The 14,548-nt window shown below is 37.0% G+C and overlaps 2 protein-coding genes across 2 annotated transcripts; both read left to right on the top strand.

Annotated features, from left to right (window-relative positions):
* Positions 1-942, top strand: LOC124225746 (olfactory receptor 52H1-like). Its single transcript, XM_046638385.1, has one exon. It carries the CDS (start codon positions 1-3, stop codon positions 940-942), a length of 942 nt encoding a protein of 313 aa, XP_046494341.1.
* A 10,642-nt stretch (positions 943-11,584) lies between these two features.
* Positions 11,585-12,535, top strand: LOC124225416 (olfactory receptor 52H1-like). Its single transcript, XM_046638074.1, has one exon. The coding sequence runs from the start codon at positions 11,585-11,587 to the stop codon at positions 12,533-12,535; it is 951 nt and encodes a 316-aa protein (XP_046494030.1).
* The last annotated feature ends 2,013 nt before the right edge of the window (positions 12,536-14,548 follow it).

Raw genomic sequence — 14,548 nt, 5'->3', positions numbered from 1 at the left:
ATGTATAACTTGAGCTGCTACAACCCTGGTTCCTTCATCCTTGTTGGAATACCTGGCCTAGAGAAGTTCCACATCTGGATTGGGATTCCTTTTTGTGTCATATATGTTGTGGCTATTGTGGGCAATTGCGTCCTCCTCTACCTCATTGCAGTTGAGCACAGCCTCCATGAGCCCATGTTTTTCTTCCTCTCTATGCTTGCAACCACTGACCTCATCTTGTCCACTGCCACAGTGCCCAAAGTGCTCAGTAACCTCTGGCTTGGCTCCCAGGAAATAACCTTCTCTGGTTGTCTCACCCAGATGTTCTTCCTCCACTTCAGCTTTGTAGTGGATTCAGCCATCCTGTTGGCTATGGCATTTGATCGCTATGTGGCCATCTGCTTCCCCTTGAGATATACCACAATCCTGACTCCGCAGGTGATGATTAAGCTTGTAGTGAGCATTGCTGTGAGGAGCTTTTCTATCATCCTTCCAGACATTTTTCTGCTGAAACGGTTACCTTTCTGCGGGACACATATCATCCCACACACATACTGTGAGCATATAGGTGTCGCTCAGCTTTCCTCTGCTGATATCTCCATCAACATCTGGTATGGATTTTCTGTGCCTCTCATGACAGTCATATCAGATGTGATTTTTATTGCTGTCTCCTATAGTTTCATCCTCCATGCTGTCTTTCAACTCTCATCGCAGGGTGCCCGCCAAAAGGCCCTCAGCACCTGTGGCTCCCACGTCTGTGTTATCCTCATATTTTACACACCGGCCTTCTTCTCCATCCTTGCTCATCGCTTTGGACACAGTGTCCCTCGAAACGTGCTCATCCTGTTTGCAAACCTCTATGTGGCCATCCCTCCTGCTTTAAATCCAATTGTTTATGGAGTGAAGACCCAGCAGATCCAGGACAAATTTATCCTCCGCTGCTCTTTGAACAAGAAACAGTGAGTGCAGAGGGCCACTGAAGGAGAAATTTAGGTAAAATTGATTAGGTGAAATAGAAATAGAGCTATAACTCCTATTAACTTGAAATTTTAGAGTTCTACCGGTGTGCAAAATATAGGCAAGTGGGAAAGAGGAAAAAGAAAATCAAGAGCTTTCTTGGTTTAGTTTTCTCATCACTGGTATGAAGAAGGTGATGATGGGTCCAGAAGAGCACTGATAGCAAGGGTTACATGTTTGCTTTTGCTGCTTTTGAGATGTTGGAAGGCTAGATATTTCCTAACGTGCAACACAGCCCTGTGTTTCTCAGTTCCGTATTTAAAGGCAAACCTCCTGCCTTCCCTCTTTAAGTACCTATCAATTCTCTCTACTAAAACTGCCAAACACACTCCTCACACTTTAATCATGATTCTATACATTATTATTTCATCCTCCTGTGTCATTTAGTTATTTTACATTTTTCTCTACACATTTCAGATTACATAGAGTTGATTATCTTTTGTATATCTTTTCTTCAGTTGCATGTTCCAAGAAAATTTTCACTACCCTTTGTCCATATTTTACAAGTTTGAAAATATTTTTTAAAAAATAACTATAAGAGGGTAATATTAGTTAATTCATTTCACGGATGAAGAAATAGGGACTTATAAAGATTACAGAAAGACAATTAGATTTAGAATCCAAATCCAAGTCTGTCTGGTTATGGATTCCTTATCCAATTGCTTTCTGGAAATCTACTTACTTGAATGGTTCACAAACTCCTCAAACTTAAGTTCTCCAAAACTGACCTGGAAACTCATTAACTTCCTACATAGAAAGTGCCCATCATTTTCTGTCTTCCTTTATGGTAAATGGCAACACCACAAACATGAATTCCAAAGCCAGAAACCTGGGACTTGTTCTTGGTTTATACTATGTCACTCTCCAACAAAATGAACTTAATTTTTGAGTTGAATATTTGAATTTGAAGTGCTTATAAGTCATTCCAGTAGACATATTCATCACATTCTCATATGGCTATTGAGTTGGTCTGGCACTTTTCTATGATCTGTCTCTTTGAGTATATTTCAAAGTTATCCTTTTGAAGGAGTTCCAATCTTGCTTCATCCAATCCACTCTCTCTAAAAAACCTAGAGTGATCATTTCATAGTTCACATATGATTGTGTCACTTTGCACCTTGAAACTCTTCAAAAATTCCGCTGTCCTCAAGATCATGCATAAGTATTGTTCTTAGGATCACTGCAGGGAATGAAAGACTAAGAGAAAGAGAAATCTTCCATGAAAGTCAGAGCTTGCACTTAATTTACATTTATTTACACTTCATTTATGTTTGTTTGCACTTCTTCTGCACTTCCCTGGCTCTTTGAGCAAGTAATTCCAAAAGTGATGTTCTTCTTTGTGTTGTTAGATGCATTGTCCTGTTCTTTTACAAAAAATAAAACTTGGTGTGGGTAGTGTGTGTCCTGGGTGGAGTTGGGTGGGAGCCATCTATGCTCCTCTTTAGAAACTGTCTCAGGATAAAAACACCTATTTCCTAAAATCTCTATTGGAGAAGAAGATATACATTTAATCAAGATGAACATATTATATTACTTGGTAGTAAGAAATAAAGAGTAAAAGTGGCATAACAAGATAAAATCCTGTGTATGTGTGTTGATATTTCCTTTGCTGTCTGTAATATCATTCAGGAAGTTCAGAAGAGACGTATGCAGAGGCTGCTTTATTCACACCACTATTATAAACCATCATACTTATTTGCTTATGTATTTATGTATCCATACCTATATTATGAGCTCCTTGAAGGCAGAAACTTAGCCCTAGGCATATTCTTATGCCCTGTCTTATGAAAATACTTGACCTACCATGTGTTCTCAGTAAAGGTTATATGCATATTTAAACTTCATCAGAAACCCTTTCTCCATCCATTATCCCAAACTTTTCCTTTCTTCCTTCTCTACCCAGTTTAGATTGCATAGTGTGTTTATCTTAAACTCAACTTGTCTTAAACTCAACTGTCTCTCCTACATACTTAGTTGAAAAAATATTCTAGGAATCTTAATAAAGTTAGACCTGTATTTTGGGGAAGGTGGAGAAAATGACCCCCCCAGGGAAGACTGATACTACTGTTAATGAATTAAGACAGTACACCTCCATACTTGCCTACTCTTTATTCATTTTTTGGTAATTCCTATTTAGGCTTTAATTAAAAATCATTCCTCAGATTGCCATAGATGTTAGCTCAGTGGCAATCTTCCTCACCAAAAAAACAAAAGAAAGGAAAGAAAAGAAAGGAAAAAAATCTTTCCTCAGATATTCCTTCATTAATCCTGCTTATCGGATTAGTATTTCTTGTATACTTTCTCATTGCACAGTGTACTTTTTATTGCAGGACTTATGACAACTTTAATAGGATGACTGTATACAAGCTGGCGTGTATACTTAGTTGTTTAACATCTATGCCCTCTATTACATCCCTGAGGACCAAGTTAATTTCTGCCTTGTTTACCACTGCATTCCTATCGCTTGCAAAGCTACTAGTTCATAAGAGGCATGCAATAAATATCTGCTGAATAAAAGAGTTGAGGCAAATGAGTTTTAATTAATGAAGTAAATCCTATTTTGCATAGTGGTAATCTATCTGGATTTGTAATTCAATCTAACCAGAGGGAAAATTATGGGCAATCATGGAGAAAGTCTTATTTTCTCCACAGTAAGGTAACAGATGTTTCCCCACTTATTCCTCAGAGCTCTTCTTTCAATTAAGCATTTCCAAGTTATTATTCCCTTTCCATGGGTATGAAAACTGATTTCCAGAACAGTTAAGTATTTTGATAAAATACAAAAGAAGGGATGAGTGAAATAAGGGAAAAGTTCCAGATTTTCAGATACTAGACATTGAAAGTTGACTTGCTTTTTGGACTGATGGGAGGATATGTGGAGAGTTTCCCTATTGGAAAGATGAGACTGTAACCAGGCTGGCTGTCTACAGTTTTCAGACCTACATGTACTTTGTGTTAGAGATTGCCCCATATAAACAAATTACTATGCTGTATACTAGATAATGGACTGAAGACGAAGTTAGTGATGATTCTCCATTGAGGGAAGATGGAGAGAACTGCCAAGCAAGATTGAACATTGAAATAAGTATCTAAAAAGAGAGGCCTCTTCACACCTGGGGAAATGGCAACTACAGTGAGAAATGTCTCCAGGGTTTTGGTATGTCAGGCTAGAAGCAGATTTATTTCAATTCAACAGGTACTTATTGATTGTCCACTAGGAAATAATCTCTATCAGAGATTCAAAAGAAAATGAACCACTCCCTGTACAAGAAGTTTTAGGAGATCTAGACTGGGCCTGGAGACATGGTAGATATGACTCTTGCTGTAGTTTCTTGATCAAACTACTGACTAAGTTAGATCAAGACTCTGCTGAGACTCAGGTATGCTATCATCCCGGCTTCCAAAATTCCCAGCCACCACTAATTTGAACAGAGATATAAGTTTGTAAGCTGGGAAAGTGTTAATTTTGTCGAATCCTTGCTCATATCCTAGACTGACTTGGGGCCTTGGGACCTGAGGCCCATAGGTCCCGTTGGTTCAGAGCCTTCTGTTCTAACTTATCACTAATCCCTGGAGAAGACAAAGAAAGTACATTTGCACTCCACTCCTCCAGGCTCTGTGTTTGTTCTTCCCTACTGTGAGCATGATCCTATGTCTGTCCTTTTTGTCACTGTTTCTGTCCTTACTGACCCAAGAACTGCTTCTTTGGATCTTTGGTCTGTTTTTTGCCTGCTGTCTTTCTGCATTCTCTGGTCCTTACCCTGCCTTTGCAAAACAGTTTCAGGACCACGATTTCCCAGGTATAAGCTGGTGGTGAGCAATATAGAACTATTAGGGAGTATAGCTGGTAAGGAGTATAGCTTATGAGAAATGGAGCCAGGTGGAGAGGATAGAGAGACCTGGTGGAGGGCTCCAGGAAATAAGAAAGACCAAGATTAGAACTTTGAATATATATGCTAGAACTGATACTCATGGTAAGAGAATGGTATAAAATAGAAGTGTCTCTTAGGAGCTTAATTCTAAGCCTCTCCTATTGCTCTCTCCAAAACATTTCTAGGTTTTTCTGATGGTTAAAATTTATAATGGTAAGGATTTAAAAAAATTAAAGTGAATAAGCAGTCATGGTAGACTAGGACTGGCCATATCAGACTGGGGCCAGCCATCTGGAGATTGAAGTTGGATATGTCACCTCAGAGACTTTTAGGTTATCATATATGTGTAAGTGTGTGTTTGTATGCTTGAATGTATGAATGAGTGTCCTGTTGTTGTTTTGGGATGATGGCAGAAAACAATAAGATATCCATCCACCCTACACATCATGGAGGGCACAAATATATAATGGAGTGGAACAGCTTTCTGAATGGATCTTACAGCATGTTTTTTGTGACCCATTGACCAAGCATGGATAGTTTTTTTTCCCCTAAAACTGGAAGAGGAGAGATCTTCACACAGACACACTTAGCCTGAAAAGAGACATAAAGGACAAGGTATGGATTACAATACTTCCTGATCAAGATATTACTGAAGGATATGTCCTGTGTTCAGTTTAGTGCTGGAGGAGATGGAGCATGTAGAGATGTATAGGAAGTGCCACTGCAATATTCTTAGTCTTAGGAGAGAGGAGAAAAATGCTCAGCAATCAGAGACCAGTCAATAAAGTGAGAGTAGAATGTTTGCTAAATATAAAATACTATTCTGGATACTGTGATCAAAGACAAAGACAGTAATAGTAGATTAAAGAGAATGTATAGTTAGTGACAACTGGGAAATTTCAACAAGGACTGGAAATATAAAGCCATGGACCTTTTCATTGTATCTAGAACTTTGAAGGTAGAGGAGGAAGGTGCTACTAATTTCTCACATCTAGCTGTCTTTCCTTCCAGACCGTCTTTCAATAGTGTGTTGTGTCTGTGGATTCTCTTGGTTTGTTTGGTGGAAGTCTTCATTTAGTTTGGAAGTATTTAAATATGGAAAGCAAGTTTTCATGTTTTTCCAGATTTTCCATTTTCCAGAGTTGAAGTGTAGGAGCTATCTTGTGTTATTAGGGTAGGCTGTGAGGGTGCAAGTTGGAGGGAGACGTAGGTGAATGGTAGGGCAGAGAACATAAGTAAAACATAAGTAAACTGTATTCACAACACTATTTGGATGACCAAGTTAATTAGTGTGAAGTCCAATGGGTCCTCTGTCACTCATTCATTCAACAAGTATTTATTGAGCACTTAGCATCAGAAATTGTTCTAGGAATAGAACAATGAAATAAGCATACATGATATCTGTCCTCTTAAAGATTACCATTTATTATGTGAAAAAGGAAGGAACATAAAATGAAAATAGTGTTACAAGTGCTCTGATAGAATAATGTGAATTGCCAGGAGTGTACCTGGGAACATTACCTAGTTTGAATATTGTTCAGGAAAGCTTGCTGTGTACTGTAGATGACAGGCAGTTAGCCAGAGGAAGAGACAAAATGGACTAAGGTGAAGAAATGTCCAAGATCAAACGTAGGTGAAAAGCAATTCAGACAAGAGTATTTCCAGAAGCTGAAAATCAAACTGGAGCTGACACACTTAGTGAACTAAAGTTATCTCTTTTTGACATGGGAGAGGGCTTTATAGCCTCTCCAACTTTGATGTGTCCATCAGGGATCTGGTGTTAGTATAATCCTTGTTTAAAACTGAACAAAGGAAATCATTGAAGGTCTTTTAAAGTTGCATGGAAGAACTATATGCCAACAATGATGTCAATAATGCCATGGGATCTGCTTAGGTAGAGAATCATGAGCTGTATGCATATTCTTCAGTTATGAGGTATGCTTGCAAGAGAACTATAGAAGGATACTATTCACACCACCAGGTAATCTGTCTTCAAGTTAATATCTATTTGCTAACCTTAGAGATAGTAAACAAATGGGATTATATATTTTTCTTTTGAGGAAGATTAGCCCTGAGCTAACTGCTACCAGTCCTCCTTTTTTTTCTGAGGAAGACTGGCCCTGAGCTAATATCCGTGCCCATCTTCCTCTACTTTATATGCAGGACGCCTACCACAGCATGGCTTGCCAAGCGGTGCCATGTCCTCACCTGAGATCCAAACCTGCGAACCCTAGGCCGCCAAAGCAGAATTGTGCGTACTTAACCACTGCACCACTGGGCCGGCCCCAAATGGGCATATTTTGAGTAATTTTTAAAATTATTCCCTAAAAGCAGGAGACGAAGAAGAAACCAAGACAACAAAACAAAGCAAAGCAAGCTTGGCTTAAAGTTCTTGGTGATGGAAGAGTTTGCTGATGTTTCAACATCTTACTACTTCTCTTTCCATCACCTCTCTACTAATTGACAAGTCCTACCAATTCTGTCTTCTTAGACCTCTGAAGCCAATTCATTAATCTTTCCTGTTATATTAACTCAGGCTACCATTATCTACTCACTACAGTAATTAGCATACTCTATTGGTTGTTTACAGAACAATGAGTTCCCATTCCATCTGAGTGCACATTAGGGTTAAAAAATATCCTTTGAATGAATGAATATATTTAGGCTTTACAAAATAGTTATAACAGCCTTTAAAATAAGCCTAGAACATTTTCAGGCTCAGTATATGCTCAGAAATCAATTGTATCCTACACGAATTTTCTGCTCTTTAAAAATAAGAAGACGTGTTTGATTAAATTGTCTAGTCTAGGCACCATTTGGAGGGATGTGGTTCTCTGGCAAACTTTTCTGCTTATTTCATGTAAATTGATTGATCTAGGTTTTATGATTATTTGTGAATCATATTTGTTAATTTATATTTTCCTGAGTATCATCAATTTTACTTGTCAAAATATTAGAATTGATTTTTAAGATAGCATTGTTAGAAAATATACCTTTCTTACCATTAGAAAATTTAATTTTTGATCTTTTATCTTGGTTTCAATCAACATGTTTATGTAATCACTTGTGACTTCAGAGATTCACTTCTACTGATTACATTTACTACTTTTTGATCTTTTTAAAATAATTGATTTCCAATTTTTGGCTTTTTAATATACTTATATTAATTATGTCTTATTCAATTGATAATATATTTAAGACTAAAGTTTTGCGTCTTAAAGCGACTTGTATTACTTTTTGAAATTGTCATTTAACGAGGTCCTTGGTGGTCTTTTCTAGTCTATATCTACACTTTTGTCTTTCTACCTTACTTAATACTTGTTGCTTATTTATTCACTTAAATGTATTTCTCAAAAACCTAATTCTCATAGAGAGTTCAGGTAGATACCCTTTTAATACAATTTACAGGTTTCCCTGTGATTTGATTTACATATATCTTTGTAATTCATAAGGAAATTTATTTCACTTAATGTAAATGGTGGATATAGCTGCATTTCTTTCTATAATACATAACAAATAATTTCCAAACTATTTGTGGAATAACTCGATATTTTCCCATTGATTTAATTCCTCCAATTGCATATCGCATTATAAAAATTACAGCCAATTTGGGGCTATATATTCTGCTCTTTGGACATATTTATTTTTGAGCTGGCAATATACTATATAATTCATTTGTGTGTTTAATTTATTTTATGTATTTATGAACTTAATAAGTGTATTCAAGTTAATCATGCCATTTTATCTTTAACTCATAAATGGTATGATTTCCTTCTTTATTATCATTTAAAATATTTTTCTTATATATTTAACTGTTTTTTAAATAATATCCTGAAATTATGTTACAGTTAAATATAAATCTCAAGTCAATTTTGATTCATGTTGCATTACATATATAAAGTAACCCAGTAATTAGTTTTTAACACTTTATTTTAATAAAAACTTTGTAAAACAAATAATTTGCATATATATGAAGTAAAAAGTTCAAACTTTCTTCCCCACCCCACCCTATATAACTCTCCCATAAATATTCCTTGGAATAGTTGATGTGTATTGATCCAGCCTTTTAAATGCAAATACCAACATGAACACCAAATCAACACCAGTAACATATACTAGCACTGTACTCTAATTTGCCTTTTTTCACTTAAATATATTTTGACATCTTTTGATCCCCATACATAAAGCTTTACCTGATTCTTTTTAAAAGCTATATACTGTTCCACCTTATGAACATACTGTAAATGCTAAAATAGTCCCCAGATTAAAAATTAAACTGGTGCCAGCATCTCAATTTTCATTTTTTCATATTATAATTCACTTTAATTTCATATTATAAATACTGCCGCTGTGAATAACCTCATGCCATTTTTTATTTGTATATCTGTATCTTTGGAAACATTACTATATTTGGAGCTTCTGGGGCAATGGAATAGGTGCATTTTATGTTTTGAAACATATTACCAAATTAGCCTCTAAAAATATTATACAGTAAACCCTACTAAAATAGTTGTAAGAGTTCTTATTTCCTCAGACCCTTTGTAGAGTTGGATATTATCAATGATTTCATCAATCTTTTTAAGACTTTCCTCATCTGATAAAGAATGTACCTCATGAATGTTTTATATTGAATTTAATTATTTATAAGATTGAGAATATTCTATATATTTATCAAAGATTAAAAAGTTTTATATGACTTGTTTGTTCATATCCATTGCTAGTTTTTCCACTGGATCAAGGGCTTTGTTTTTGTAATCTGTAGAAAGATTTTAAATAAGTATTAATGGAATTACATATTTTTTTTCATTTTGATTAGTCTTTGTGATATTTTTGTCACGAAATTTATTGTCTCCTATTTAATTATTCTTTCTATGTAATAGTTTGTCCTTCCAATTTCCATTTTGTCCTTCTTTCTTCCCTTAGATGTCATCTGGGTATTTACATGGTTTGAGATGTGGGATGTCGGGAAAGCAATCTTACACACAGTTTTGTGTCAGTAAATGGGGAACCTGGATGCTGGATTCTGAACCCTAGCTGAGGAGTCTGAATGCATTGGCCTCTGCTGAAACTGCATCTGTTTTTAATAAAATGGACCCTTCCCAGATTTGAGCACAGATAATATTCACTGCTGCTGACTGCCAGCCTTGCCATTTATTCCCTTCTGGAATTACAGGCTTTCCACTTTCTTTTCCTCTCTAGTTGGAATAGACGCTACATCACATCTACCTTTAATTGCTCAAGGAAAATGGATGCATTTGTGTTGGGAGACCTATGCAGAGGTCTTGGTGAGAGATGGTGGCATGTAGGAAGGAGCAGTTAATGCAGGGTAACAAAAAGTGTATGTAATATAGAGATACTTAGGGAGAGATTACCTGTAATATGAGGAAGATGACTGTGTGTGAGGGAGATGTGAGTAAGATAATTTCAAGGCTTCCAGATTGAGAAACTGATTGTATTTTATTGTCATTTGATGAGTTGGAAAACATCATAGGAGAAACAGATTTGGAGCAATGGAAGGAGGAATGGGGTAGTTTGGAACATGCTGAGTTGGATGCACCTGTGGGCTTTCTACATGAAGATGGCAGGTATAGGATAACTAGTTCCAAATTGAGGCTTAAGATAACTAATTCCAGAGCTGAGAAGAGCTGGATATCTTCAAAATTATAAACTTTAGAATCCTCAATGTAAGAGTCACAGTTAAAGTCAAGGCATTTTGGGATTTCACCCAGGTGGAGTTTGTTGACCTAGAAAGCAGGAGACATGGATCGAGCACCACAGAATTCCAAAATTCAAGAACAGGTGGAAAGAAAATTGAGTGACTACTGAAGCAGGAGAAAAAGGGTTGTGTATCATGTCACAAAATAGAGGAGTTTTGGGAGAAGAGCTAGACTGTTTCAATGAAGTCTCACAAGAATGAGTCATTATATAGATTAGACAAGGTTAAGAATGTCATTGTATAATGTCGCCGGGAGAGTGGGCTCCTCCTTCTGCAACTGTCTTCTGTGAGGGTTGAGAGGAGGGTTCTATCTTCCTTCCATGAGACAAATCTAATATAGTAAGTTGTTGGAGAATGTATTTTCTTGTAAACTTCTCCAACCTAGGAATATCTAAAGTGGCAGATTAAACCAACTAAATCTTAGATTTTAGAGAATAATATTTTTGTCACCTCTTTATGTTTGTGAACTTTTCTATAACACTAATGAGAGCCAGGGCAGATGTTCTAGTGTGGAGAGAAGAGTAAAGAAGAAAAGAGACAGCATGGTGAGCTTTGGTTTTAGACATTGAGCCTGCCTTCTTTCAGCCCCTTGAGATCCTTGAGTTCTTATTCCAGTTCACCGGAGCTGGGACTTCACATTGAACTTTGCTCCAAATCCCTCACTAGCAATCATTTCTCTGCCTAATATTATTTTGTGCACATATTTTTAGAAAACTTCCTGGGCTGCTTATAGCTAGGCAGGATAGTATTCAGAATTATATGACTGTGTCTCTGGGAAAAATTATTTCAATACCACTTCTTTTATGACAGAATTGTGGATAAAAATTTGGCAGATATTTATTAGTAAAGAGAAAAGAAGATGGATAGTTTAGTACTTTCCACAGCTGAAAGTGATGGCATGATACTGGAGAAAGCACAGAGGTGGACAACTGTAAATCATTGTTACAATCAGCTGTGAAATTTTTATTTTCAGTCTATGAGACACATCCAATCCAAGACCATGATGGCCACATTCAACTTGAGCAGCTTCAATTCAGGCCCATTCATCCTACTGGGAATACCAGGGCTGGAGCAGTTCCACATCTGGATTGGGATTCCCTTCTTTATTATCTACCTTGTGGCCCTTGTGAGCAACAGTGCCCTTCTCTACCTTATTTACATGGAGCGCAGACTTCACGAGCCCATGTTCTTTTTCCTCTCCCTGCTGGCTGCTACAGATCTCATCCTGTCTAATACATGTGTACCCAAAACCTTCAGCATCTTCTGGCTAGGTCCCCAGGAAATAACCTTTCCTGGATGCCTTACTCAGATGTTTTTTCTCCATTACAGCTTTGCCATGGATTCTGCTATTCTGCTGGCCATGGCATTTGATCGCTATGTTGCTATTTGCTTCCCTCTAAGATACACCACTATTCTCACCCGTCAGATTATTACTAAGATTGTAATTGGTATTGTCAGCAGGAGCTTTTGTATCATCTTTCCATGTGTGTTCTTATTAAAGCGACTGCCTTTTTGCCAAACACTCATCATTCCCCACACATATTGTGAGCACATAGGTGTTGCCCAACTTGCCTGTGCGGATATCTCCATCAACATCTGGTATGGCTTTGCTGTTCCTATAGTGACTGTTACATCAGACCTAATCCTCATTGGCATCTCCTACGCTCTTATCCTTCATACTATCTTTAACCTTCCATCCCAGGATGCCCGCTGGAAAGCCCTCAACACATGTGGTTCCCACGTTTGTGTCATTCTTATATTCTACACACCGGCCATGTTCTCTGTCCTCACCCACCGTTTTGGTCACAATATTCCTCACTCCTTCCACATACTGATTGCCAACCTCTATGTAGCCATCCCTCCTGCACTGAATCCAATCATTTATGGGGTGAAGACCAAGGATATTAGGGAAAAAATCATCCTACTCTTTTTTCTTAGAGGGACTAAGTGACATTAGACTGAGAGCTTCGAAAAATAAACAGATAACTATATTGATTTTGGAATGCATTTCATTTTTTAAAGCTAGAATATCTATAATAGTGACTTAAATATATATGAAATCCTAGAAATCCACTATGAGTTGTAGGAATCAATGAGAGAAGATAAGGAGGTACATGTCAAGAGAGGCAACAAAAAAAAGTTGAAGAAGATATATCTGCATGAAAAGATAGATCAGAGGGAAATTTCCATCTTATTTTGAGATAGATTTCTAAGACTTATGGGATATGATGTTGATCATATATAATATGGAGAGCACATTATTCTTATAAACAGTTTAAAAGAGAGCAGTAAAGGTCTAACAATTTGGGATACGTTTGAAGGACAAGTTGGTAAAGCTAACCGCAAATGATTACCCTCTTTTAAGAATCACCCAGGAAAATTAATAATTTAAAAAAGTGGCTCTGAATTGTTGGTGGATATCAAAATCACCAGGAAAACTTGGTAAAATTATAAAGTCCTAGTCTCTATCCTACTTTGATGGGCCCCTATGTTCTTTAATGGTTCTCTAGGTGATTCTGATACCTGAGAAATTTGAGTCCTTCCAGATGAGACAAGTCCTAGTCGTTTGAAAAACCCATAGACTTGGTTCCTGTAGTAATTTTCTGGGCCTGGAAGTAACATAGCTTTCCTTTATGCTCCATATAACTGCTTCTTGCCTAGTATTATTTATCCATCTTAAAACTCCAAAACTTTAAATCTCACATTATCAGAATATGTTACCAATTATATCTACTTATTTCAGGCTTTGAAGAACTCCGGCTTCTGGAACAAAAAATTCTTTTCAAGATTTTTGGTGATTTTAATGTCCATGGAGCTGACTACTTAATAACTTAGTGTGGTAGATTGTATTTTCCAAAGATAGCCACAATAATATATTCCATCTTCCATGCTTTTCTGCAGTGTAAACTTGCCATTTCTACATCAATAGTTAGAGTTTAATTCTACTTCTTTTGAATCTTGCCTGGACTTAGGGATTCCTTGACAAAAAATTCAGTGGAAGTGACATTCTAAGCTGGCCGTAAAAACATTTGCACTTTCTACCTGGGTCTCTTGAAATGCTTGATCATTTTTCTTTTTTTTTTTTTTTAAATTGGGTCCTGAGCTAACATCCGTTGCCAATCTTCCTGTTTTTATTTTCTTCTCCCCAAAGCCCCCCCTAGTATATAGTTGCATATTCTAGTTATAGGTTCTTCTAGTTTTGCTATGTGGGATGCCGCCTCAGCATGGCTTGATGAGCAATACTAGGTCCTTGCCCAGGATCAGAACCAGCAAAACCTTGGGCTGTTGAAGCAGAGTGCCCAAACTTAATCACTGGGCCATGGGGCCGGCCTCTTGAAATGTCTGATCTTGATAGGCTCCCTCTGGGAAACCAACCACTATGCTATGAGTATCCCAAGCAACATGAAGAAGCCACGTCTAAATATTCTGGTGGATGGCTCCAATTGAAATCTCAGCCAACAGTCAGAAACAACTTTCAGTTATGTTAGTAAGTCATATTGAATATCCAGTCCAGTTGAGACATGAAATATCTGTAGGCTCAACTGACACCTCACTGTAATGTGTGACAGACTCAAAGAGAGAACTAGTTAACTGATTGAAGCCAAGCCATAAAACCATAAGAAGTAATAATTTGCTATTTTTTAAGCTGATAAATTTGGAGATGGTTACTTATATAGCAATAGATAAATGATACAGAAATTGGCAACAGGAAGTGGGTTGTTGATGTAGCAAAAACCTAAAACACAGAGCATTAGCTTTGGAAAGGCAGCAGGCAGAAGCTGAAAGGGTCTTGTAGAGGTTGTTGATGAAGGCTTGAAAGACAGTGAGAAAACTATTATTGGAGGCTAGAGAAAAATGTATGAGTGGTATGTAGTCATAGAAAATTTGGCAATATCATAGCTTGCAATAATACGGAAAATAGAAAATATACCTAATTAACTGATGCATTTGGCCAAGGAGATTT

Source organism: Equus quagga, chromosome 14 (genome assembly GCF_021613505.1).
Source record: "Equus quagga isolate Etosha38 chromosome 14, UCLA_HA_Equagga_1.0, whole genome shotgun sequence".
Taxonomy (NCBI): Eukaryota; Metazoa; Chordata; class Mammalia; order Perissodactyla; family Equidae; genus Equus; species Equus quagga.
This window is presented reverse-complemented; position numbering and strand designations above follow the sequence as displayed.

What these genes read in the sequence shown, in the direction of transcription:
- LOC124225416 (XM_046638074.1), top strand. Translation starts at nt 11,585, where the DNA reads ATGATGGCCACATTCAACTTGAGCAGCTTCAATTCAGGCCCATTCATC.
- LOC124225746 (XM_046638385.1), top strand. Translation starts at nt 1, where the DNA reads ATGTATAACTTGAGCTGCTACAACCCTGGTTCCTTCATCCTTGTTGGA.